The sequence below is a fragment of the Leuresthes tenuis genome, unplaced genomic scaffold (assembly GCF_036924035.1).
Source record: "Leuresthes tenuis unplaced genomic scaffold, fLeuTen1.0.hap1 SCAF_10, whole genome shotgun sequence".
In the NCBI taxonomy this organism is placed as follows: domain Eukaryota; kingdom Metazoa; phylum Chordata; class Actinopteri; order Atheriniformes; family Atherinopsidae; genus Leuresthes; species Leuresthes tenuis.
Genome location: NW_027325364.1, coordinates 28,322,011 through 28,348,542, shown reverse-complemented (window position 1 = coordinate 28,348,542; position 26,532 = coordinate 28,322,011). Strand labels below are relative to the sequence as shown.

At 40.9% G+C, this 26,532-nt stretch overlaps 1 protein-coding gene across 1 annotated transcript in view; it reads right to left on the bottom strand.

Moving 5' to 3' along the window:
- Positions 1-23,667, bottom strand: part of me1 (malic enzyme 1, NADP(+)-dependent, cytosolic) — an 86,065-nt gene extending 62,398 nt beyond the window's left edge. The window contains exon 1 of the mRNA XM_072394819.1: positions 23,384-23,667. Within this exon, the coding sequence (XP_072250920.1) occupies positions 23,384-23,512 (129 nt within the window). The 5' untranslated portion in view covers positions 23,513-23,667. The remainder of the gene's footprint in view (positions 1-23,383) is intronic.
- Between the last annotated feature and the right edge of the window lie 2,865 nt (positions 23,668-26,532).

Here is a 26,532-nt window from a genome sequence, read left to right as displayed (position 1 = left end):
GATTCTCACATAATCTTGATTTGGCTAATTTTTTAAAAATCAAGCTTTTAAAAATCGTGGTAGAATCTGTTGTATATCCTCTGAGGGGCAAGATGCTCTCCTTCCATCAGCAGATGTAGCAACTGTCATCGTTATATTTTCATATAGATGAAAGTACAGTGATGCGGTTTTGGAAAATTCTCAAAGGAATCTTTTATGGTAGAAAGAGTTGTGTGCTATGTATATTTTTTTCCTGGCAGAAGCACTAAAATATATATAAAAAATATGATACCTTAAGAATTGCTTTAATGCAGCTAGGCTACAGTGAAACACCACTCTGATAGTTTGTTTATCCATTTACCCCAACCTCCTTTTAAAGGACACATTCACGTCCACCTTTGACCTTATCATGATCGCTACAGCCACTGGAGGGCACTGTTACACATAAACTTGTCAAGAATAACAAATATTGATCCAAATTTGAGAAATATCTTAAGGAATGAGCAAGGACACCCAAGTGGGACATCAAAATGCAGACAATCCTCCCAATGGAAATAACAAATTCTCTTCTCTCAACACTTTTTGGCTAAGAAAAACTACTTGTGGTTTCTGAGGAAAATTACTGGTCTAGATTAACAATTGAGTCAATATGCTGACACAGAAAATACTTGGCCAGAAAATTTAAACCTCAAATCCCTTGCAAAATCCTGAGAAAACTTCAAACTGACATCGTTCCACAGAAAGCTGTGGCTGATTCAGCTTGTGAGATTGCCACATCAGACAAGAGGTGAAGAAATTTAGTCTTACAGCCACATAGCCTCAAAAGCACAAATTTTGTTTTCTAAGAAACATCTATCAAATATGTCGAAGACTGCTTCACTCTTTCGAGTTTGTTCTCAGAGTTTGTGAATGTAAATGCTCTTTGCTCTGGGATTACCAAACTCTACTTAGAGTGACCCAAGCCTAACATGACAAAAAGGCCTGTCTCCATTGAGCTGCTCTCAGTCGCAGTTTCATATCAGACATGGAGACAAAAGCCCACTGGTCATTAATAGGGAGAGGGCTCAAATGCTTGGCACCGAGATGCGACCTGGCAGAGACTTGTGTGGCCACAGAGCACTTCTCTATTCAAAGCTTTGTGAGAGAAGTGAAGCATTCTTTTCAAAAGAGGGACAACAAAGGCACTGCAGAACATGGCCTTCCTGTACAACTTGTTTCAGTTAAAGTTATGGACAGAGGGTGTTGCATGTTCTCACACACACACACACACACATTTATTAGCCCAGTAGCATGCTCGCTAAGCAGTTTATGTGTTATCCTGTGGTTTCAGGTCATCTCTCCACAGCTGTGTTGTATGCGATTACCGCTTCTTGTGCTTGTTTTTGTTTGTTTGTGTGTTTGTTTTTTCTCTGCTTGTCTGCTTTCAGGTGCTCCTGGTGGCGCTAAGGCTGGATTCCCCTCAGAGGCCATGGATTGTTGTCTGTTTTGTTTTTTACAGGTGTAGCAGCTGGTTGTCTGGTTTTTGTTTCTATTTTTGTTCTGTTTCCTCTTCTTTCCTCTTCTTCTTTCCTTGTCCCCCGGTCCGGTTCAGTTCTATTACATGTCATATATTGTAAACAGAAATAAATAAATGGGCATCAAGGGGAGCTTTACATTTATAAAACTTCCCTTGGCAAAGCAAATCTGTTTGGCATCAAAGGTATTCAGACTACAATTCTGCTGCCATAATGCTGAACAGGACAAGGGGGAAAAAAAAAAAAAAGTTATGGACAGAGGTAATGAAAGGTGGAAGCCATCAGTACTATTTCCCCTAACGTATCACTTATTATGGACAGAGATTTTAAATGAAAGTTGAACTTTTTGTGGAGTATAAATTCAAAGACTACAAACATAAAGTCAATTCACATCATAGTAAGGGTCGTGTACCACATCAATCAGTACAAAATGCAGTAAATGCAATTAGGTGATTAAAAAAGGGGGAAATGCAGATATTTAATAATCAGGATAATACGGCTGGGAGGCTGATTCTTTTGCTTATTTTGACTGGCAAACCCCAAGTTCAAGAACTTCAGTGCACTTTTCTCAGATCCTGGTTGGGGCTTAGACAAAAACTTTGCTTTGGTAGAATCACAAATCAATCATGGTTTGTACTAAAATACATCACCTTCATGGACATCATTTTACAGGTTGCTATAGTGACGTGTAAACACAACACGTCACAAAAACTTTGGTAAAGGTTAGAAATCAAAACTACGCAGTCAGGGTTATAAACAGATCACAGTTAGGGCTAAAGAAACGTGACGTGGACACTGCAAAGTTAATTTATACCCTTCACGTGCAGTTGCTCTCAGGCTTGCCCCACTACTGACCCAGTGTCAATGCTAAAGCATTTTCACAGATACACTGCAGCCGCAATAAGTTCTCGAGATGTTCTGCAGGGTAGCATGAGAGTGTACAAATTCCTACTACTTGCAGAAGCTTTCCACTGAGGCGCCCAAGAAAAAGCGTCTAGGAAATCAGAGGGTTAGACAATATGCAAATGCAGCAGTTAATCTTAGTTAAATTAAGTTAGCAAGTATGCCTGCTAAAGACAGCTTCTGCTTCACACTCTTAAGTTGACCTGTATCTTTCCACTCACTCCCCACTATAAAATATTTGTGCTCTTATTAGAAAAGAGAAATTAGAAAAACTGTTAACTAAGATAACCCACTTACCAATGAAAATTGCATTTGTTCACTTATCTTTCCTTATCTTTCCTTTTCTCAACTCTACTATTCAGTGTCCCCCATGAAATTTGGTTTTCATACCTGAACAATGCTCGTGTTCCAGTGTATGCAAATGGCACTATTGTGTATCTTGTATAATGAAATAACTTGGTAAACTTTTGTACTGCCAGTAAAAAAGAACTCTTTCTTCAAAGGTTGCCCATGCAAATATTGACTTTTTAAAACCCTGATATGAATCTGAGGAGGGCCAACATTTACGTAACATTTAGCAGGACTGGGAAAAAGTCATTGACTGTGACCCGTGTCTCTGGATTCATTCTGCTGGTGATGTCAACACTCCACAAAACCAGCAGCTCCTCTGCAGCTGACTAAACAGGGAACTGCGGACTGTGGAGGTTCTTCCCATAAACACCACCATCAGCGCCATCTACTCTACCCCGCTATTACTGCCACGTGTTCTCCCGACACGGCATAGGGTTTCGAGACCATTACAGGAGGATGTGCAGCACACACGTCATAGCACCTACGTTAATCATATCACAGCAGACACTCAGTAAGACAGAATAGTGTTTAAGTCAGAGGAAAATAAAGAAACATGAAGACAGGGATTTGGACTTGACTTGAAAGCAGATAAACTTCTTGCCCTGAGGGTTCAGACATGCCCACGTAAACGTCTCTGTTCTTGACTCCAAACACGGAATGTGCCTCAGACATGAAAACTCAGGTCATTGGAAACCAAAGCCTATGAAGGGGACTGGTATGTAAATATTGAGAGTCAGCAGAAACTGAATTAGAAACTCGCTATCACAAGAAGCCTCCTGAGTTCACTGGGTTGGCCAACGGTGACCTGCGCTGGGGGAGGCTCTGGCGAACAGCTGGAGGAAAGAGTGAGTCATTTGCCTCTGTGCCTCCGTCACCGCAGCAGTTTTTACAAAGACGCACGCATACATGCATGACCAAACATACTGTACACACACAATGCAAAAACAGATTAGATGTGAAAGCCCAAATAGGGTAAGATTCATAAACACACACTGCCACGCCAGCGCTTTTCATGCAGAAAATGCACTTACAGGTACACTTCCTGATGCTTCCTGAGCACACACACATACTGCACATAAAGCTCCATTAAACTCTAATTTGGAGGGGAAAAAATGTAAGCGGTGAGTCCATTTAATCCTGCAGCAAAGGAAGAACCACACCCCATGATGTCTCATTGTCCGGGCCACACCGGGCCGTCCTCTTGTTTTGTCAATAGCGGCATGTGTGTCTAGACACTGTAAAAACAGCTGTTGTGGGTAAGAGAATGATATTGCAGTGGAATGACAGATTTATCCCACAGTTATCATAGCTTGGATTAGATGAGAAAAGTGATGCAGTGAGGAATGGCATAAAAAGAAAAGAGCAGGAAAGAGAAAAAAAAGCAAGAGGCGAGAGTGCTTGTATGAGGTCAAAAACAAACTGATAAGGCCGCTGGCGTCTGGCTGGTGTGGTAACTGGTTCACTGGATACAATGGGCAATACTCACATATCCCCAAGTTCTTGATCAGCCAGCTGACCAAGATTGTTATATAACTCCCAAACCACTCAGTCACTCACCACCACCACACTGAGCTCAGTCTCTCTCTGGGGCTGCCACGTAGAGAAATGGACAGAAAGACCCATCGTGCAGCTCTGTCAGCCAAACAAATCAGGTCCGATTAGACATAAGAGTATATCCACACTATCAGCAAACTATGGAGAATACTTTCCACATGACTAATCCTAACATGCAACTACATTTCTTTCTGCTGACATGCAGGGATTTACCACAATGTCATGGTTTGCTTTGCTTCTCAAGATTTATTTAGAATCTGCTTCTTTTAATTTAAATCTTTTTTTAAAAGCATTTACTAGAAGCTCTCACAGATTTGTTTAAATATCTAAAGAGGTTTGAGGTTGTGCTCACAGACATAAGATTCAGCCACTTAGAGCTCAGTGGAATTAACCATTTAGCTAGTCCACAGAAGTAGTCAGAAGAGGATTAGAAACACACTGCAAAACGTGGCTGTATCTCAACACAATCTCCAAAACTGCATTTCCCTTCCTTTCCCTACAGAGATGCAGCTCACACCTTTGCTACATAGTGACGCGGACATTCGTCATCTCCTTACGTCACACGTTGTAATGATCCCACTTTTTCTCACCACAGATTGTCACCCTACTGCGTTTTGGACATGTGGACAAATGTACCTCTCAGACGTTTTTTAGATTAGGTCAATACTAAAATAACAGCCTCCAGATGAGCATATTTCTTTCATTCTGTAAGGATGTGGGATGTATGTGATAAGCTGACTTGCAAAAAAAAAATTGACCTGACTGTGCTTATTTTGACTGAGGACTTCAAGATGATCCACTGACGCAGCACCTTCCTGACTAATGTGAACCAAACGGTAAACAGGCTTTAGTTTTTCTGTTTGTAATTAAGTAGTTAGTAGTTCAATTTGCCTTTACAGCCTGAAAATGAAAACAAATGGAAAAGTTTATCCCCCTTTCTGGAGAAATAAATCTCAGAGTGAGGGTGAACTGGATGACCCTGAACTAATCACTGAACAGCAGCCGGTGGGAAAGGAAGAGACTGACACTTAGACACCTAAACATAATAAGACCGTGATGGGCTTATCCTCACAGCACCTGTGTTGTCAATATCTCTGTGTGTTTAGGCTTGTCAAGCGAGCCCACCACCAGTAGCTCACGAGGGGGGGTCACTGCACAGTAGTGAGACGCTCAGGAGTCGCAGTGTGGATAAACAACAGAAATATGTTGAAGATGTCAATTATTGTTTAGAAATTGAAACATATATACTTCAAATTTTTTTAGCTGCTCCCCAATCTTTCAATGTATCCCTGGAATTTGCACAAGTAGTACTTGGTCTACCCACAGTTGAGAATCTGTAGTATCAAGGCAGAATCTTTTTTATTTCTTATTGGTAGCTTTTTTCAAAATATTGGTGTTGGCCCTCGAAGACAAATTCTTGTCCCACTCTTAAAGAGACTGAAAGAAAGAGAATAAAAACAGGTGTTAGGCCTCCGTCGTGCAGTCTTTACACGTTTCCTGAGCACAGCGGGGGCTGCCGACAGTTGGGTGACGTTTGCTGTGTTCTCAGGTGCTCTCACATTTTATATTAGAATAAGTGGTTGAGAGTGTGTTGGGCGAGTGATAAAAGAAGAGAGAAAAAGAGGGAGGGAAAAAAACGAATGCATTCTTTCATGCCACTCTGTGCAAGTGAGCATTCATGCTAGTCCTCTTTTGAAACAGCGAAACATAGCGCCTGTGAATCCAAACAGTGGTGAGTACTGGGCTGGTTATCATCCAACACAAATAATTATCCTAATGCTGAAACAAATGGTCCGTTCCTTTAAAGTCTCTCCATGCTCCCTCAGAATCATTGGTCCTTTTTGCTCATAAATTCTCTCTGTCTGTCCATCTCCACTCTCTTTTTTAGAAAGTACAAGAGAAAGAAGGTATGCGCCTCTTGTATCTGTTGAATGGATATATCTCAGGCTCTGGGAGGTATCAGGATCAGAGTCGGGTCATTTCAATTGTACCCCTATAGAGGGTCCGCGTGCAAAACGTTCTTGGATTTCAAAATTCTGCAAGTGTCAGCTACATGTTGGGTCCACACTTTTTAAGGAAGCAGGTCTGATGGCATCACTGCACTCGTTGCTCTTAATGGCCATAGCAGACATTCTGCACTATATAAATTCCATAGACATCATCAATCAAGTGGAAACAGCAGCAATATTAGAAAGCCATCTATCCTGAAACAGTTAACCTGCTGTGCAGAGCAGCCCCTATATATCCTCAGAGAAATGTGAGCTAAGCTGTGTCTCTGTACCACACTACAGGCTGATTCTAACCAGGCTTCAGCATATGGTGTGCTCACAAAATCATGGTGTCATGGTGTTTGTTTGTTTGTTTTTGTAATTTCTAAATCACCATAAATTGGACATTATACACATGCACAAAAAGATGTCAAAATTTGTGTGAGTAGGGTTCTTGTGGTGCTTGTTGGTCTTGGGGTATGACTCTAACTTCAAGTGTAAAAGGTTCCACTTACTGGACGAGTTTTTCATTTTGCTTAAAAAAGTTGATGGATTTAAAATTGTTTTAAAATCCAAAAAAAAGTTTTATTTCTGCCACCCTCGAGCAACACACTGGTTCAACGATACAATCATTAGCCATGTAAACCAATATGGACCCCTGTCTGTTTCATGCATGTCAACTGTCATTTTGACAAAGAGCGATGTTTTTTTTCTTTATGGTACCTCTTTGCTTTTTTTGTACATAACTTGTTGGTCTGAGACGTCTTTACACACCAAGCCAACAATCGGCTGTCAGACATGTCTGGCACGTCAGTGTCTTGTTTTCAGCCATTTCACCTTGTTGACTTTGTGAACGAATGCATAAGGAGGGAGGTGGAAGTGAGGACAGAGAGCTTTAACACTTTAACAGATATTGAGCAGTTTCATCACATTTGTCATCTTCGTTTCTCCTTTTCAACAAAGTGGCCATGTGGAGTTAAAAAACCCTGAAAACTAACTGATAAACACCAAAGGGAGTGCAGCTCTGTTTGACACAGAGCTTAAGCTGTACTCATGTGTTATTTTCTTTGTTCAGATGCCGACGATGTGAGGAAACCCAGCAGGACTCTCGTCGCCACTGCTTCATGTCAGTTTGGTGTATAAGAGCCCCAGGGTTATGATTTGTGCTCCGGGTGTGAGAGGTTCAAGGTTCAAATCATGGATGGGCAAAGAGTGTATATCTTCAACTTGTAAAAGAATTATTTGCTAAATACAGCACTCCATCGTCAGTAAGAACAGAGGGATGAACACAGGAGATCCTACGATCACTGGTTGGTTATTCAGCATTACTTTTGAATTTAAAGTCCAATGGTTTCGCCATCGCTGATAATCTCATGTGAATCTAAACATCTAATTCCAAGCAAGAAATCTGCCTTTCCATGTGTTTGTGCCAGTTGCAGGCAATGTGTTGGTTCCATGGTAAATGATCATCTTGGAATATTGTTCATAACCTTAAATTAACCTTGTTATTCTAATGTTATAAATTGAACATGGGCACGCAAGAGCTTTCTGTATGCTCGAGATTCAATATCAAATACAAAAAGGTAGACTAATGTGTGGGCAAGGGTTTGGATCCTGCTCAGATTAGGGTAAAGTTTAAACTGAGAGTACATGTTTTTCCTCTCAGTCCACCCTTATGTGATCCTATACGTTATGAACCTTTAATGATACAACAGTATGTGCATTCTGTTGTTTTTACTATACTGGCCCTTCACATCTAAAACTCTTAAAAAAACTCGAACTTTGCAAAGGAGAATTCATTATGTCTGCCCAGACGTAGGTTAGTACAGGTTAAATCACAAGATTACTTTAGCACAACAGTAATTTGGAGTCTTCAGCAAGGAACCTGACCTCAGCCAACCAAACAATTCTCCTGCCAGTACACTGTGTTCATCACTTCCCCATTCAGCTGTGTGACATTCTCTGACCTACTATCCGCAAATAAAAATCCTCCTCTTACAGTCCTGGCTGCTTTTTTACCTGCAGGAACAAGCTGGAGATGTATAATAATCTAGGGTTTCTTTGCTCTGGGGATAAAAAAGCTCAATCCCAGGTGCCTCTAAAAGTGGAGCCAGAAAAGAATGTCAAGTTTTTTAACCAAGGAGGCGGAACAATTAAACTGACACACGGCTGGCACATGTTCACTGGAAGCCAGATTGTGTAACAAATGGTTACCAGCATGGCTGTAAATGTGAAGAGAATGCACACAATGTGTCAAAAGCGTGTTGGGTTTGGCGTATGTTTTTATATATTTCAGTCAAGGCAGATGGGTATGTGCCAGTTAAACAGTTAGCATCAACAACCAGAAGACAGGAGAAGTGTGTTGGAAAGTTTGAGGCAGAGGCGTGACAGTGATGGTCCGACATTTGTCTTTCTCTTTGAGGGGAAACACAAATCCTGACGATAAACGAAAAAGACCAAAAATGTCTAAAATAGTCCTATTTGTATGCAGAGTGAACTCAAGGTTTATTTACCTGCTCGGCCTTGTGCTTACAGGTGTCACGTTGATGTCTGGAAAACTTTGCAAAAGCTGTTGTTAATGAGTTTTTATGTGCATTCTTATATGCATGGATGCATGTGAACGAATCTGCATGTGTGTGAGAGAAAAACAACGGGTGCATGTGTCCACTTGGCATACTGAGGAGAATCTTGAAACGCTCCAGAGCTACCTTTAGGCTGATCTAGATTATGTTGAAGGCTGAAAAATTAGATATAGTATTAATATGTGCATTTTAAAAATTTACAACCAAGACAACCAAAGATAGCTTCTTGTCTCCTCTATTTTGGACATGTCCATGCACGTGGTTCTTTTCATTCTACAAATGGGTACTATTGGTCTGCTAACTCAGCGACACATTCTCTGCTTGCATGTTGGCAAATGGCTTCACAACAGCACTAATTAAAGCTCCTGAGGGTGTTTAATATTGGTGTACAACATGAAAAAGTAGAAAGAAAACTAAAAAAAGATTATAATGCCATCTGTGTGTCTTTGTAACTATCCATCTTATCCATTTTCTGTACCCGCTTAATCCAATTTAGGGTGGGGTCTATCCTGGCTGTCATTGGGTGAGAGGCAGGGTACACCCTGGACAGGTCGCCAGGCCATCACAGGGCCACACAGAGACAAACAATCATGCATGCTCAAAATCACTCATAGGGACAATTTAGAGCCACAAATCAACCTAACGTGCATGTTTTTGGGTGTAAGAACCCAGGCACACATACGGAGAACATGCAAACTGAAAGGACCCAGCCAGAAATCGAAGCTGGAGCCCTCTCGCTGTGCGGTGACAGTGCTAACCACCACTCCACCGTGCAGCCCGTCTTAAGAACTAAAGTGTGGAAAACAGCATATCAGTTTACACAGCCTCTGCTCATACTCATCACAGTTGAATGAAGTTATAAAAAACACTTCAATTTTTCTCTCATAATGCAGTGTCATGCTGGAATGTAAAATATCAACACTGGTACACGGCTCCAGATGTTACAATTTCACAATAAAGAATCGAAAAATGTTCCACCACAACAAAAGCCTCGTGGGGCTATAAATTTTAATTATTTTAACATCATCCTCTCGAGATAAGTAAGCTCACTTATTTTATAGGGGTAACGGGATAATTATGTCATTATTCCAAGATAACATGATTGTTTTCTCAAGATAATGTTTTTATATATTTTTAGGTAATTATGCCTAATGAAGTCCAGTTTTCGAACTCAGTCAGTGGGGTTACATGGCACTGTAAAGAATCAGATTAATGGCTAAATTACAATAAAACTGAGTTATTAAGTTCATGCATACACCTTAGTTTGACTAAAAATTGATAGTCACACTAAACGTGCTTGTAGACGGTGAAGCACATAATTATGTCAACTGCTAACACCGTTAACTAGGACCAAAAAAAATTATTTAGGGGGTTAAAGAGGCATGGTGGAGGGCTTTGAACCCCTGACATTCATGGAAGAGATCCCAAAATCAAATTGCATCTTCCACTATATTTTCATCAGTCCCACTGCTCATTAATTAGATTTTTACTCTTCTCCCACCTGCAAATGGTCAGGGTTAGAACGAATGTACATGGTTTGGTTTAGATGTTACAAAATACATGGTCAGGGTTAGTAAAATATGCATTGTCACTGTTTGTGTTTTGCATTTCTTGTGACGCAACACTGCTCTATACAAAAGAACACACAGTATGATGTGATTTTCTTTTCTTTTACTTACATTAATGCAGTCCTGTACAAACATGTTACATCTACAACTGATCACGAGTCACTGCTTTGACCAAACTTTGGGAATATGTAGGGCATGGAGGTCTTATGAAACGCATAAGGTGGCTGTTGTGGCAGATACAATGTCAGCGATTAGACCACACAATGCCTCATAGAACGACTCCAAGTCTCCAAGAGCTATCTCACAATAGCAAGTCTGTAAAACATGTAATATTCATTATAATAAGGCCAGGTGCGACTAAATTAAAAACACATAAGATGGAGTAAATCCAAAGGTTTGACTCAGTGACACTTTGTGTCCATGTATGCTCTCTTTTTTTGCATATACTTGTTTTCAGTGTGAGGCAAGCTGCCGCAGCGGGTTTCTCTATTGTGTCCAAAGCCTGTGGCAAAGGCCAGATGCCCCCCCATCTGTTTCCTGCTAAAGTAGCAGCCATAGCAGGGTTCAAGAGGATTGCCCTTGGCATAAAGCCCTTTAAATCCATCTCTTCCTCTCAGGAGGAAGAGAAAGAGCGTACATCGTCTCCCACCCATCTCCTCTCAGGATCTTGGAGCCTGACTAAGCTTTCCCAATGAATACCTCCCAACAAATGTGCCGTGTAAGGCCTGCATGCACACTCTCACTCCTAGAAGAAAAGTGGTCATTTAGCAGTCAAACTATGGTCAGAGAGTCAAATACATTAATGAGTGAGATAACTGGTGTTTTCTTTCGAAACATTTCTACACTGTGGGGGTAATAATGCTGTCAGATAGAGGTAATGAGGAAAAGAATGCCCACAGCAAAATAAAGAGTGATGAAGGCAGGAATGGGACTCTCTCATTTCATGCTTTGCAATGACATGTACATCCCAGCTGCCATTGCAGGAGCCATGGTACACCCTGGACAGGTGATATAGAATATGAGACTCGTGGAATAGGAATAGAATAGATATTGGCTCAGTGTATGTTAACTGTACTTATGCATAGCACCCCAACTGGACATTTTTATCATAAATGACAAGTTGTTCTGAGAAAACTGCAACTCCAGAAGGACCTGCAGAATTTTGTGAGATGGTGTAGCAGGTTTGATGAGACCACTGAACGTTTGTCATGCTAATGCAAATTGTTACGGTAATGCAACATGTTGTGAGAGAACTGTGACTGTATTAAGACTATCATAGAACACCTCACTTGATACACGGTCCAATCTCGCATGAATTTCAAATATCGCACCGGGGCTCTCTCCGTCACTTTTCCAGGAATGGTTGAATGAAGTGTGAGGTGCATCAACACAAAAATGACCATTGTCTCAATTACTGAATTGCTTTAACAGACTGATGAAATATTACAAATCTTATGTGTGAAAAGGGGCTTAACGGATCTGTCGGGAAAATAAGAAAAATCATTATTAAAGCTCTATAAGTGGGATACTATAAATGACAGTGACTGAAATATGATATTACTGCAGAAAAAGTGCCTTTGTCTCCATGTAAACGGTGTTAGCTTTTATGTTAACAAAGGACACCATCGAGTGTAGCAGTAAAAGTAAAGCTTTTACTTTTAAATGTTGGCACATTTTTTCACCGCAAAACTGTTGTGTGTGTAAGTCAATGACATGCTATAAGGTGGGGGTTTTTCTGTGGTATTAATAGAAAAAATAAATCTATTCCTTGTAGGCTCTGCTCTGATGCAGGTTGTTTAAATTCAAAAGTTTGAACAGTCTTAATATTTTTTGCAAAAAAAGTAGAGATTTTGGTTATTGTTGCTCATTTTAGTCAGTTCTAACCTAATCATTTTTGTTGTTTGGTGCCTTAATTTGACCATATGTCTTCTGTGTCTTTGCCACACTACACTCACTATATTTTGAAAGTACCGGTCTGATGTTGCTTTATTATATGCGTAATACTTCACCTTCAGCAAACAAGGCAGAAATGCTGGTGAAACTAAGGAATTACCAACTGCGTGAAGTTTTGTCCATCAGTTCGTCTTGTTTCACTTGCATCTTTTTAAAAGCTAAAATCAACTTCAGCACCAGGTTGCTTGACCAAATCTGCACTCAGTGAGCAGCAAAACTGTGTCTAAATCACTTCTCACTTCATGAGTCATGACCACCACCTAGCAACACTGACTTATAAGCCCAACCAATGAATCTTCCTAAATTTCTCATCTCAAGAAAATATGCCGGCGCAGGGCTCCTTAAATCAAGAAGTGTCAACTTGTGAATGCACAGACATGCTTATTGGTCAAACAGCCTTGAAAACTGAACTGCTGTTGACTTAGGGAGGGCAGCCTTAAAGTGGGTGGAGGCAGCAGACGGTTCCCTTGAGGCAGCCCTTTTCATCCAACACACTCCAGGTCCCTTAGGAGCCTTAGGAGTGCTGCCAGTAAAAAATTCAAGTCTATCAGCCATTTCTGAGGCCTTATATCAAAATATCCTTTTTTGACTGTTGGTGCTTGGGCAGTTATTGGCCATGTTCAGGTGAAAGTGCAGGTAGGGACAGCCTTGTCTGTCTCTATGTATGTCAGTAACCCATCTATACAGTCATTTAACTGTGGCAACAACCCAGATACCATGTATGTCGAAGGAAGTGTCGAAAGAAAGAACAAGGAAAAACAAAAGAACACAACTGAGGGTAATCATAGTCACAGACACAGGCCAACAAAAAACAACGCATGACAGATACCTCTACCTCTCTATGAACATCTTGTGGTGCTATTCTCTCTCACCTCAATAACCTTAGTTATAACATCATAGCTATGACATCTATGTGACCATGACCAGCTGATGTAAGTGTTCCATTCCCTGTTATTGTTAGCTTTGTCAGATATTGACAGTGTCCGAACGGGCACCTAAAGTGCAGCTGGCCCTGTTAATATGCCTTCAAAAATGCCACGAAAGAGAGGGACTTTACTAAGACAACATTCTTAAAAAAAAGCTGAAGGAAGCTGTAACACTGTCAACAGAAATGCTGTAGTGCATGGTCTCTGGAAAACAGCTCTCCATTAAAATAAATAGTTTGCCTGCTTTTCAGCTGCCCTCTTTGTTCTGGATGTCTTATTGCTGTCAGTTTCAGAGCCTCCATGTAAGATGATACAGTTGATCCTTCTGTTAAGAAAAAGTGAGCCCTGAAATGTTCTAGAGATGTTTGCTCCAGATGTTCTGCGGAGATTTTCCACCCAGCCCCATAATAAAATCTCAGAACATGTCCGAGTTCCCATCAATACAGATCAGGGCCGCAGTTGATAAATACCAATGAGAACCTCAAAGGTTGCATGGTCTCATTGCACTCAAAAGCTAAATATTAGCAAGTTTTGTTTAACCAGTGCAAAAATGGCCAAAGTGATCCATGTCTGACTGATAGAGTGCTGTTGCTTTAGAAGATGAATGGACCCAGCAATGTTACATATTACATGTCTGAAAAGGCTCAGTCTATCCAAAAGACCAACTATAGACAGACATCTGCAAACCAACCCTGTACTGTAAAGCACTTTACACGAGACTCACAGCTTCCAGAATTTTGAACTCACTAACTGTGCATTTCTTTGAAAGAAAGTTCATAAAATTTTAACTCAGCATGTACAGATATGCCCTTGAGACCTAATCCAGTGATCTGAATGACTACATTAGAATTAATTGATTCTGTGTAAGAATTTCAATCCTTTGACTGCAGGCACGAGCAGGCCTTCAGGTTTTTGTTTTTTTAAATAGCTGCAACCTCACAGAGCCTGTCGGTCTGCACAGCCTCATTTATAACGATGGCCATATCTACTGCCTTGGAAAATAACATTGCACATAATGCTCACACATTAACATGCTGCAGAACTCAAACAAAATACTACCTTTAAACTATCTGTGATGTATCTATTTTTGTTAAGCCTTGACAAGAGCTTCACTACTTGAATATAAACAGACAAAAGCAGCATTGAGGTGGAGAGGGGGACAAGACGATGGGCTGAAACAAGAGGGACGCTTGGGATGAGCTTCATAGGCAGGTGATGAGCTTCGGACAGTGTCCCTCTTTCTGTCTGGGACACACTAATGGTTTCTCCGTTGTATTCACATGAATAAGGACCAATTTTACAATTTTCTTAAAGAACCTGCTGCTGAATAAACGCAGCATCAGATAAGAGTGTGTGGGCACAGACAATTCTGTGACAAGTCTGATCAAATTACACTCAGATTATTTGAACCACCCCTGAAGAAAACACTAATAGAAAGCACCCACATAGCTGCAGGTTGATAAAATATGCATGTGTGTGTGAGTGTGTGTACCGCTCAGGTTAGCAGGTTGGCCACTGGAATGGAACAAGGGTGCATTTTTTATCTGTCTCGTCGATCCACTCCAGTCTATCAGAGGAATGTCTGGTTACTAGCAATGCGTGCGGTCAACCTGAAACACCTGGCCACACCTGGGACAACCAAGATACACGCACATCTGCGATAGACCCATATGCACGGAGCTCTGCGGTGAGGCGGATTGATAAGTGCAGCTGTTCTCCATGAGACTTGAACATGGACAGAATTATTTCATTTTCACTGCTCAGGTAAACAAAGGCTTGTATTCTGACTGCCGACATCATCGTGTTCAATCTCACACAACAGCTGTCACACACCTCTGATCAGCCTGTAATACACACACACACGCAGACAAACACACACGGCACACAAAATAGAAAATTTAAGCAGCACTGCAGCAAACCTGTCTTCACATCAAATTCAACTTAACTTTCAAATAATGTAAGGTTGGTTGATTGCATTCCACCTCTCCTGTCACAATTACTGTACGTAAACAGTCCATGTGGAGAGCTAAAGAAGCAGAACACCATGCATTCATTTTCCATACCCACTGCATTCTGTTCGGGATTGTAGGCGGGCCGGAGTCTTTTCCAGCTGCCACCAAGTGAGTAGCAGGGTACAACCTGTCCAGGGCCAACACAGACAAACACCCATGCATGCACACATTTGCTCCCGCTGTCAATTTAGAATAACCTCTTAATGCATGTTTTTAGACTCTGGGAGGAAGCCGAAGTTCCCAGAGAGAACATGCACACTCCACACACTAGTTTGAACTGAAGGGAATGTCATCAACTTAAGGTATTCAATTCTTATTCATAGATATCAAGACTTAGCAACTTTTTTGGCCTGATAATGGCAGGGACTGAAATATTTGAGTTTTCACAATCATTATCATACCTAATTAAAAACATGAATGTCCACATAAATGTACAGACGGTACAATATAAGTCAGGACATTTCTTTCTTAGATATTTCACGTGGACAAAATGGATTGATGCAAGCTAAAAAAAAAAGTCATATATGTATATGTACATGTATATGCAAAAACGATTTTCTGCTTTATGGGAAGTTATGGGCTGGAAGTATTTCTCGGTTTTGAACAGTTAGCTTCTTATTTATCATGCAAAAATATATTATCAATCCTCAAAGTGCATTTGGCATCATCCGAATCAAAGATACTAGATTGATCCCTGAGAGAAACTGGGTTTCATCATAGATGCTCAAACTAAGAACAGGATATACATACAAAAAAGTGTAATGTCCACCCCATCAGGGATTCATAGGATAAAACTCATAATTTGTCATAAGCGGAATCATTAAGTCCTCATTGTTTGTTCCTGCCTTTGTCAAGTCAAGAGACGCTTATGATATTCTTTACTTTAAAACCTCTCCTCTGTCATCACAAACAGAGAATTTCCTCTTGGATATGCCATGATAATTACACAGTGGAGAAGGACCAGGAAGCTTCGAGAGAGATAAATGAAGAAAAACTACAAAAGTCTATGAGAACCTCAGCTCGCAGCACAAACAAGAGATCACTGTGTTGCTTATCCAGCACAGACACATGTCAGCACTAAACCTTTATAAGTCACGACAAATTCAGTTCTCACTTTCATGCTGTCAGAGCAATTCTGGAAGGACTCTAAGATACAAGTAGAATTGGCAAAAATAAATGCTTGCTCATTTTATCACTGTTTGGATGATTATGGCAGGATTTTGTTTAAGTGCGAGCGTCCAAAGAAACCTCATCAGGTCTACAAAGACACAGATTGGCTGTCGTGCAATGTGTTTCACATGAAAACTTGGATCAATGACTGTTTTGCAACCAAAAAGGCGAGAGACTTGCCTAAAAGAGGAGAACTTTAGAGCTGCACAAGAACCATTTTTTCCCCCCATTTTGTTTGTTGCTAAATGCTTATGTCAGTCTCAGTTCAATGAAGCTGCAAACTTGATGACTTTTGTGAGCAAAAGTTTCTGAGAGAGGCAGCCAAACCAAAGTAAATCTGAGACATGAGTATCTAATGACTTCCAGTTGCTACACAGGGTTAGCAGGACTGCCGCCATTTGGCATATCAACACATCCTCAGTGCCTAGCAAGATATTCTGTCGTTAAGCTCTTGCCAGAAACAAATAGTCTTAATTTCAGTGTTTCATCTTGCAATGTCATGTATGGAACCGGCGGTTACAAATGGGGCATCCCATTGCAAAGCTGTTTGGACGTGGGCTCCCCATTTTACTCTTGGCTCAAATGATGCATATTGTTTGTGATTTTACAGACTTCAATAAACAAAACCTTATTACTTAATCAAGGGGATTAATATGACTTTTTGTGGGATTTAGCACTAAAAGGATGAATGACAGCATAATTTTTCACTCAGCGGCCTACTGTATTTGAATGCAAGGGTTTGTGAGTCTTGTATTCATTGATAAGTTTGTTGCGTTTTGCCTGTTAACAGGTAAAAATGTGGCCGGCAGACAATTGCTGTGAAAGCGTTCAGTAAAAAAAGCTGCAGTTTTCATTCTCCACAGCGACTGACTGCACTTGTTGCAGTCCCCTTCACCTACTCAGCGGATCAGTGAATGGACATCTGTTGGGCGCTGACACACCGACAGCCCAGTTGAGTGTTTGAGGTGAAACTGCATCCCAGACTGGGCGTTGAGAGAGGTTTTTTTTTAGGAGCTTGTTGTTGTTTTTCAAGGCAGCGGCAGGCGGAACCAGCGTCAGAGGGGCATACCGAGAGCTGAGATGCACACAGATGCCTCATTAAGATGTGATCAAGCAGAGAGACAGAGGACTTCTGTGAAGTGAGGCCAACGCTCTGCTCAGCATCACAGAGAACCCTTTCTACACCTCGCACCCCACTTCATCTCTTTATTGCATGGCGAGCGCACACAAAATACACCTATAATATCCGGTTCCACCATGAAGGAAGGAGGAGGGTGGCAAGGTGAGGCCGTCTGTCCAGACATCTGCAGCATGGGCATACACGCACATGCAGAGAGATTAGAGGGAAATTGAAGCCTGTCGATGTGAGGACAGGCTGCTTTCAGCGCTGCATCCCTCAGCATCAATTAGCAGGTTGTGCTGGGACTGGCCCCCGTTAAAGGTAAAGTGGACCAGCTGAGAGAGGTAAACACAGCTCATCCACAGGGCTTGCTGAAATCAGGAGGAGGGCAACAATGTGCCACTGCCTGCGCCACAAGAGCCTGCCTGTGCCTGGCCAATAACGCGCTTTGCAGTCATTTCCTACCTTCTCCTTCAATTTCCTTACCCTCGGTTCATGTATAGGTCTGACAGTGAAGGGTTCACCTGGCTGCATAAGAAACCTTTTTTACTGCCGTTACTCCTACATGTGTGGAGCCGACTAATGAAAGCATTCAAGTTCATCAGGTGCGCCAGCTGCAATTTGTGTCCTGGTTATCTACTCAAAATACAAATTAGAGATGTGCTTTTCTTGCAATATTATTTACTGAACAAACTGTGCTCAGCAGAAACGGGCACTGCAGGCTGTTTCCTAATAAAAGTTTTTGCGCACGCATAATCAATCTTATTAAACCACAATTTCTTCCAAAACAGAGCAACAACACAAACTGTGAGCTCATTTAGGACAAGCAGCTTGAAAGGGAGATGAAAAGCCACCTTGTAAAAGGAAGAACAAAGGGCTGAGGCTCTTGTAACATTCACCCTTCACACCACTCCAAAGGAAAAATTGGAGAAGGGGAAAAAGCAGTAAATAAACATTGTAATTGTTTTAAAACAGACATTTCAAGTCTTTCTGTGATGATTCAATCTATGATTAAAGTAGCTTTTAATGTTTGAGGTCCAGCTTGATTAAAACAGACAAAACATAATGCAACGCCCCCTCACTGGCTGGCCTCTACATGAATTTGGGCCACCCCATCTAGCCCTCTGTAAGAGCCCAGTTGTGCACTGGATCCATTCAGGGCCCCAAGGTGTAAAATGAGATGTAAACAGTTTACTGGGCTGGGTGTAAGTGCCAGAGCAGTAGGCCTCCAGATTGTCCTCTATGACAAACAGTCATCCTCTTTTCCTAAGGAGGAGCTTTAAAAAAATATATAGAAGAAAATGTGTTAAATAAAAGCGGAATTTTTTTTGGAAAAATTACATTAAGGAAAAAACATTCTACTGAAACTGCTTTGGTAAGAATCCTTAACGACATCCAGATTGCTCTGATGCTGGTCACTGCTCCCTCCAAGTACTCCTTGACCTTAGCTCGGCGTTTGATACAGTTGATCACAATACCCTGATAAATAGGCTACGTGAGACGGTGGGCATATCAGGTGTAGCCTTAGACTGGTTTAGGTCTTACCTTAAGGACAGGAGTTTTACTGTCTCCCTCTGGGACTTACTTTCTGATCCCTCACCCCTGACTTGTGGCGTTCCTCATGGATCAGTGCTGGGGCCGATGCTATATGCTACCTTTGGGACATATTATATGCAGATTTAACATCACATATCACTTCTATGCCGACGACATTCAACTCCTCTTCTCATTTAGGAAAACTGAGATGTCTGATCTTGCTAGACTTTTAAATTGTGTTGCAGCAATAAAGCACTGGATGGCTGATAACTTCCTCCTGTTAAATCCTGATAAGACTGAGGTTCTAATCATAGCTCCTGATAACTTGGTTCCTCAAATAATGCAGCATCTTGGGCCTTTATCATCCTCAGTCTGTTCTGTTGTGACAAATCTAGGGGTGCTATTTGATCATTCTCTGTCATGCAACGAAGACATAAAATCACTGGTAAAATCATGTTTCTTCCACCTTCGTAACATTATCAAACTGAGGGCCGTGGTCTCCCAGGCTGACATGAATATACTAATTCATTCTTTCATCTTGTCCAGCACTGATTACTGTAACACTCTGTTTTCATCACTCAATAAAACGGTCCTTCACCATTTACAATCCATCCAGAATGCAGCTGCTCGGTTGCTCACTAGGTCCAATAATGAATTAGAAAAAATAATGAATTTCAATGTGAATTTGAAAATAAAAGGAGGTTTGCAAGATGTGGCCTTGGATCACGTTAACATTTTTGCTGTAGTGTTAATCATATGCCACAAAAAGCACTTTTCCCTTAAACAGTAGAATTTTATTACAGCGATTTGATTTGTCTATCCCTACAAAAGTTAGGAATCTAGAGAACCTTTTTTGGCGCATAATACTGATGTCACCTTTAAACATATTGTCAGGATCTCCATAAAGTTTGCATTAGCATTAACTTTCCAAGGCATTATATATATCTATATATGACCAGAAGAAGTACTTTAACTGAACAGACTAGAATTGAAAATTTGTCTCCAGATATATAAAGCTCTCAATAACCAAACTCCATCTTAAAGATCTCATGGCTTGACATTTTCCCAACATTCTCAGTCTGACTGCAGGCTCACTTGTTGTTCTTAGAGTTTCTAAAAGAAGAGTCTGGAGCTGAGTTTTCAGTTATCAGCATCCCCTCTTCCTTCAAAATTAGACTTCCTTGGTCTCCCTGTCCTTAGACTTGATTAAAAATGTCCTTTTAGAAAAAGCTTACAGTTGCGTAGGTGAACCTTTAATGATGCAGCTATGAGACGAGACTGCTGGGGGTTCCCCCATCCACTTTTCCTCATTCTAATTTCTTTAACTTTTACTCTGTTTTTGTCTCTATTCCTCTTGACCTAGTGTTTCTCTCTTTTTTCTTTCCCACAGCAGGTATCCCCGGCCCCATGTTTTTGTGCTTGTTTGGGTATCACCCCCACCAACACCTTGAGGCAGATGGCTGCCCCTCTTCAGTCTGGTTCTGCCAGAGGACTCCACTGTTGCCCAACCAGTCCATGCACGATCCAGATAGGAGATTTACTTTAAGTTTTGATCTGTCGGTTTCCTTAGCTAGGCCATTTTTGGTGAATAGTTTTATGACTTCAACTACAATGAATTGGACTGATTTGGACTAAAATGGATCAAAATGAACAAGTTTGCAGTGGATTGTACGCTGAACTTATTTATTCTCTGTTTAAAGTGCATTGAGATGATAATGTCTCTGTCATGTCAGTTGGTAGAACATAAGCACTGAGCTATCAACAGGCCTTTTGTGTACACTATGTACCCATAGATAATAATAAGGCCTCACGACTGCTGCTACAAACTATGACAAACTAGCTATAAACTTTCCCCATCCCTCTTCTTCATAAGGATGCAACAGTTAACTCAGCACTGCACTGGGATAAACTACACATATATATGAAAATAAATGTTAATAATAATGTTACTAGATATTTTAGTTTATTTGTTGGATGGTATATAGAAGTTTGATTTGCTTCTTTGAGATATTTGTGGTTGAATAGTTTTCAAACACACACACACACGGATACATACCTTACTTACAATGAATATTGTGTTCAGTTGTTTTATAAAACATTTTTTCTCCTGTCTTTGATTTCATCTGTTCATTTGACTTCAATGACTGCATAATGAGCGCTCTGATTGCGACGACATTCACGGCAGAAAGAACATTCCAAATGTTTAGAGAGACCCAACATTGCAAAAGGGTTTTTCTAAGTTTAATTGTAATGTAAAGATTAGGGGAACATCAATACAGCCAATCCGAAATGTATCATAATATACTGTTCCATAAATTACGGACAATCAGAGAATATTAGCGGAACCAAATTATGCAACTAAAATCGAAAGTTTCAGTAATGTCAGAAAAACTTTCCTGGTAAACCAGATGACCATCCAAATGTGGATATTCTGGGAGCCTAAATGTCTCCACTGGGACAGTGCTTTGGAAAATGGAAGGTGAACGTGGTGAACTTTACAAAAGTGATGATCAACTAAACCCTTTGTTGCTTTCTTTAAAAAGCTCATTGAAAACACTGCAGGAGGGAATGCACAGGCTTGCTGCTCGAAGTTAGTTTTTGTTACATTTATATTGGCAGGATATTCATAGACATGATTCAACTCACAACTCACTCTTTAATGTCTATCTTTTACAACCTAGGCATCTATGTATACACACCTCATCTCAGTCTACAATTCCACACACATATTTACACAGAGGACTGATGTACAGCATTTGGTGCTCTCATGAACAGAGCATTAACAAATAAGTCAGTGTACAGCCACCACGTCACAGATAATGGCCTGTTTGAACTCCACTGTCTGACTTATCAGCTGACAGAGTGGCAGCTCCATAAACTGCAGTAAAACTGGCCGTAGCCTTTATCAGCTCTGAGCAGCTTTCATTGTAAAAATGCAATGCAAATTTACTCTGCATGGGTATTTATCATATCATATCTGAGAATAAAATAAGTCATTCATTTACTGGTGTAGTTTTCAACAGAGAAACACATGTGACCAACGAGAGGCCTGAAAAACAGCTCAGGGGTAAGAACAGACTGAACGAGGGTTCTAAAATTAGCCAGACTTCAACAAAAAGCAGCAGTACTACAGTCGGTGTTTGAGGACACCATTCATAGGAATGACCCTGAATTACGCTATTTGTTTTGAGGGTCAGTCAGCACCATGGACAGAGACCCTGTGTGTGGTCACAGCTTGACCTCTGGGGCCCCATCACACCACAAAACCAGGAGAAAATACTAGAAAGGCTCAGAAGGCTGCCAGACACTCATTGTCCGTGATGCATTTATGGAATACAAGAAAAACCACCAGGCACATTAAACAGCAAATATTCATTATTTTATTACAGTCTTAGTATGAATCTCAGCACTGATTTAGTCAGCAATAACATACAAAGTCAGGCCTGTGTCTCGTGATTCACAAGGAAGTTGCTCAGCAACTTCCAGCAGAACCCTGTTCCTCTTTTTTTTTTCGTGAGAAAAGATATCGAAAACATGCTTTAGATAACCACATGAGCCTCCGCTACAGCTTGTAGGCTCGTGTTATATTACTCATCCATTTTTCACTACAGTATATCATTACTCCACCGCTGCTGTCACTGAAAAGCTGTAACACTTCAGTGTAAACAAAAGCCCCTGTCTGTGTGGCAGCAGCGTTGGGTCTCTTTAAATTCTAAATATAACCGAGTCTAAAGCTGATACCTAAACGTCCTGGCTAATGTTACGTTCACTTGCTTATCCAAGGCTCCGCCGGAGGTTCATGAATGAAACGAAGACTAATCAAACTGATACATGACTCATTTACCAAACGTTTGGTTTTGTTGTTGTTGTTTTTGCTTGTGTAGTGAGTCAAAGAAGAATGTCACTTAGCGAGTAAAAAAACATTAGCTAGTTGTAAACTTTACATTAGTACTGTGGTCATACTCGTAAAACATTGTTGCGGTTTTGAAACTACAAAGCGCTGAGCACTGACAGCATCTGAAAGTTAGCTAAACCCCGAGACAAGAGACATTACAGAATATTGCCACCGTATCTCCTCTGTCATGTTGCTATTTAAGGGTGACCGTTAGGGACCGTTAGCCCGATTTGAAATATTTCTTGCAGTACCTGAAAGCAGCAGCTTACTTTCAACCCTTGTAGTTCATTGAAATAAGCGGAAAACCCGTACAAACGTCTGTGTGCACTCACTTTGTTCAAGTGTGGGTTTCGGGTAACATCGTAGCCCTTCTTCTTGGTGTAAACGAAAGTTTTCCCTTTGTCTTCGGACTTATACATCTCTGTTTCCACTGACTCCCGTCTGACTAGCCCGTGTGCCATGTCGTTGCCGTTGTTGCCTCTTTAAATAGAACGACTCTGATGAGGTGTTGTGAACGCAACAAGTGGATGCGCAGGTCCTGCCGCTGCGGTCTGATCCCACGTCTGTCCGGGGACGTTAAGAAGGGTCTGAGTGTCCTTATCAGTGAAGCTGTTTCACTGTTACTCAGTGAAGGTCAGTGTATGAGCGAAAACACAGCTTGTACGGTATCAAGCGGTAACAGGTGCATATAATTCCAAAACAGTAACAGAGACAAAACGGAACACATCGTTCAGTGACTTTAAACCTGAAATTGCTTGTATCATTTCAGCCTGCAGAGACAGTAACAACTCCAAAAATGCACAGTAACAGGAAATGATTGTGATGTGAGCCACAGCAGTTTATGGAAGATTTGCATTCGCAGTGAATTTAGTTTGCTTTTGACAGTAGGAGACAACAAGTAAAGTAAGTTAAAGCATTCCCTAGAGTAAAGTAGGTCTTCATTGAAAAATTCACGCCATGTACGTTTTAGATCTTTTCCCAAGTTTCTGATGAGTCATGGCTTTAGCCAGTAACACACTGTAGTAAAGATCATTTCATGACATGCTGAGTCTGAAGAGTGTCAGGAGACAGGATATCTAAGGCCAAGGCCAGCCCTCACACTGTTTCAGAGGGACAGTTGCAACATTATACATAAGGGAACACTGATAGGAATACCCTGACATTTTAGCAGTAGAAGAAAGGTTATTCAACCCCCATTCCATCCATCTCATGTTGATGAGGTCACAGCTACATGTTCACAGCCGTCTCCTCCTGAGAGCTGACTGATTTGTCCAGGTGTTAAAATTCTGATTCACCAGGAACGTGTGCAGAATCTCATCCATTTACACTCATATGTTTAGTGCTATTTTATGAATAATTCATCCTTTTGAAATGTTTTCTGTCCCAGTCAACTGCTCTGAGCATCATTGCGTGTAACAGTAAGATAAAAGGGAGGTTAAACTGTGGATGCTGCATGACTAAAATCAGATTTTATGTTGCGGGTTTCACGCATGCTGAGAGCATAAAGATGGCCACACTGATAAAGTTATTTCAAGCCTGTCTGGAAAACCATAAGTGGGAGAACCTGGAACGACTGAAACGGATAGTTGAAAAAGAAATCTGCCCCTGGATCCTGATGCGATGTGACGTGAGACTGGAGTAGTGTTCAGAACTATTCCTGGATGGATGTGAATGTGCAACGTAGCATGCAGTGGACCTGCGCTATCTGTTGGACCTACACTGAGTAAATTAAAGTAAAATAATTTCATCATCTGCTGTTCATAAAATCTGCAAATTATCAAGAGAATCTGGAGATGTCTTTGTGCGAAATGCAAACAAATAAAAACCAGCCATGATCTGTGATCTTCAGGCCCTCGGACTGCACCACATTAAAAACAGGCACGATTTAGTGTTTTTGTTTCTCCTCCCTGTTGGGATGAGGGTCAGGGGAGAACTGTCCTGTCGCCTGACAAATCCAAATATGTAATCATAGGCTCATATGGTGTCACAGACGGTGTGCATGGTCTGATAATTGTGGCAGACCACTTGGTCATCAAATCCAACTCCGTCTGCTGCCAAATGGATGAACCTGACTGACCTCTGTAATAGTAAACAGTCATGATGTAATCTAGACAGACAATGCTTTGGGACAAAAAAGAAAGAAATCACTTTTATGTATTTCAACCTTATGAACTAAACACCCACTTTTCACTGAAGTACAAGTACATATAATATATATATATATTGTGTAGGTATAACATCCAAACCTTAAAACTGTCACGTTTTAGGTTTTGATTCATGTCTTGTCTTGTCATTTCCTGTTTTATTTTGAAATATTAATTTCCCTCTTGTTTCAGGTACCTTGCCTTTCCTCTTGTGTCAAGTGTCTGATTGTCTTCCCTGATTCCAAAGTGTTTCCACCTGTTCTCCATGGCTCCTCATGTGTTCAAATAGTCTGCGTCTCCCTTGTCTTGTGCCAGTGTGTTGTAACCTGTCTCGTTCCTCACTCTGGCGTCCTTGTCCCACAGTATCCACAGCCTTGAACCCACGAGCCTGTGGTTGAGCGATCCTCCTACAATGCTATCTTTTGTTGTAAGTTTTACCATAGCCTTAGTTTAGCCTCAATAAGTTTTCATAGTCTGTTTTGTTTCTCCGTTTTTTGGAGTGATTTTGATTTGTTAATTTTTCATAGAAACCTCCGGTAGAGGAGTGTTGCGTCGATTAAGCATTCACGTTTCATAGTTCCTCTTCTAGTGGAGTGATTTTGTGTTTGAATTTTAGTATATCCTGTTTGCCTCAGTTAAGAGTGTAGTGATAATTGTTAACGTTTTATAGAGCCTCCCTTCGTGGAGCGATTTCTGTTCTTGAGTATTTTTGTCCCGTTTATCAGGTGAGCATCTTTTGTTTCTGTCCGTCTCATTAGGAGAGCGTGAGTGTTTATTTGTAATCGTTCATAGCCTGTTCTGTTTTCCTCCTTGAGTGGAGAGAGTATTATTTTGATAATTTTCATAGCTGCACCATCCTCATCTATAGTTATTGGTGGTTGACCAAACATCTGATTGACCAAACTATTCGCAAATTATGAAACTCTGTACCTTTGGAATCGGTCAAGGCTTTAGGATAGTGACAAGCAATCAGGGCCATGATCTGAGAGAATGTCAAGGATCACTGTGAAGCCAACCAGCTGCACCCACACAGGCTCTAAAACAGAGCCATAACTCGTGAGGTAATAACATGCTATAAAACACTCTTCCTACTATAACATTATGTAATATTAACAGAGTGATTGTTGATTATGTAATAAATGTGCTAACGTATGCAACTATATGCTGTTACCTCTGATATCATTTGCAGCAGATCTCATTATTTCATCGCACCTGTTTACCATCAGTCTATATAAGCAGTCTACTTTTATAGAATCTTGTAACAGACAGACAGTATACCCAGATTGGAACTTCCTTAATATAAACTTTTTATCCATTTAGTTTGCATCTTACACAGC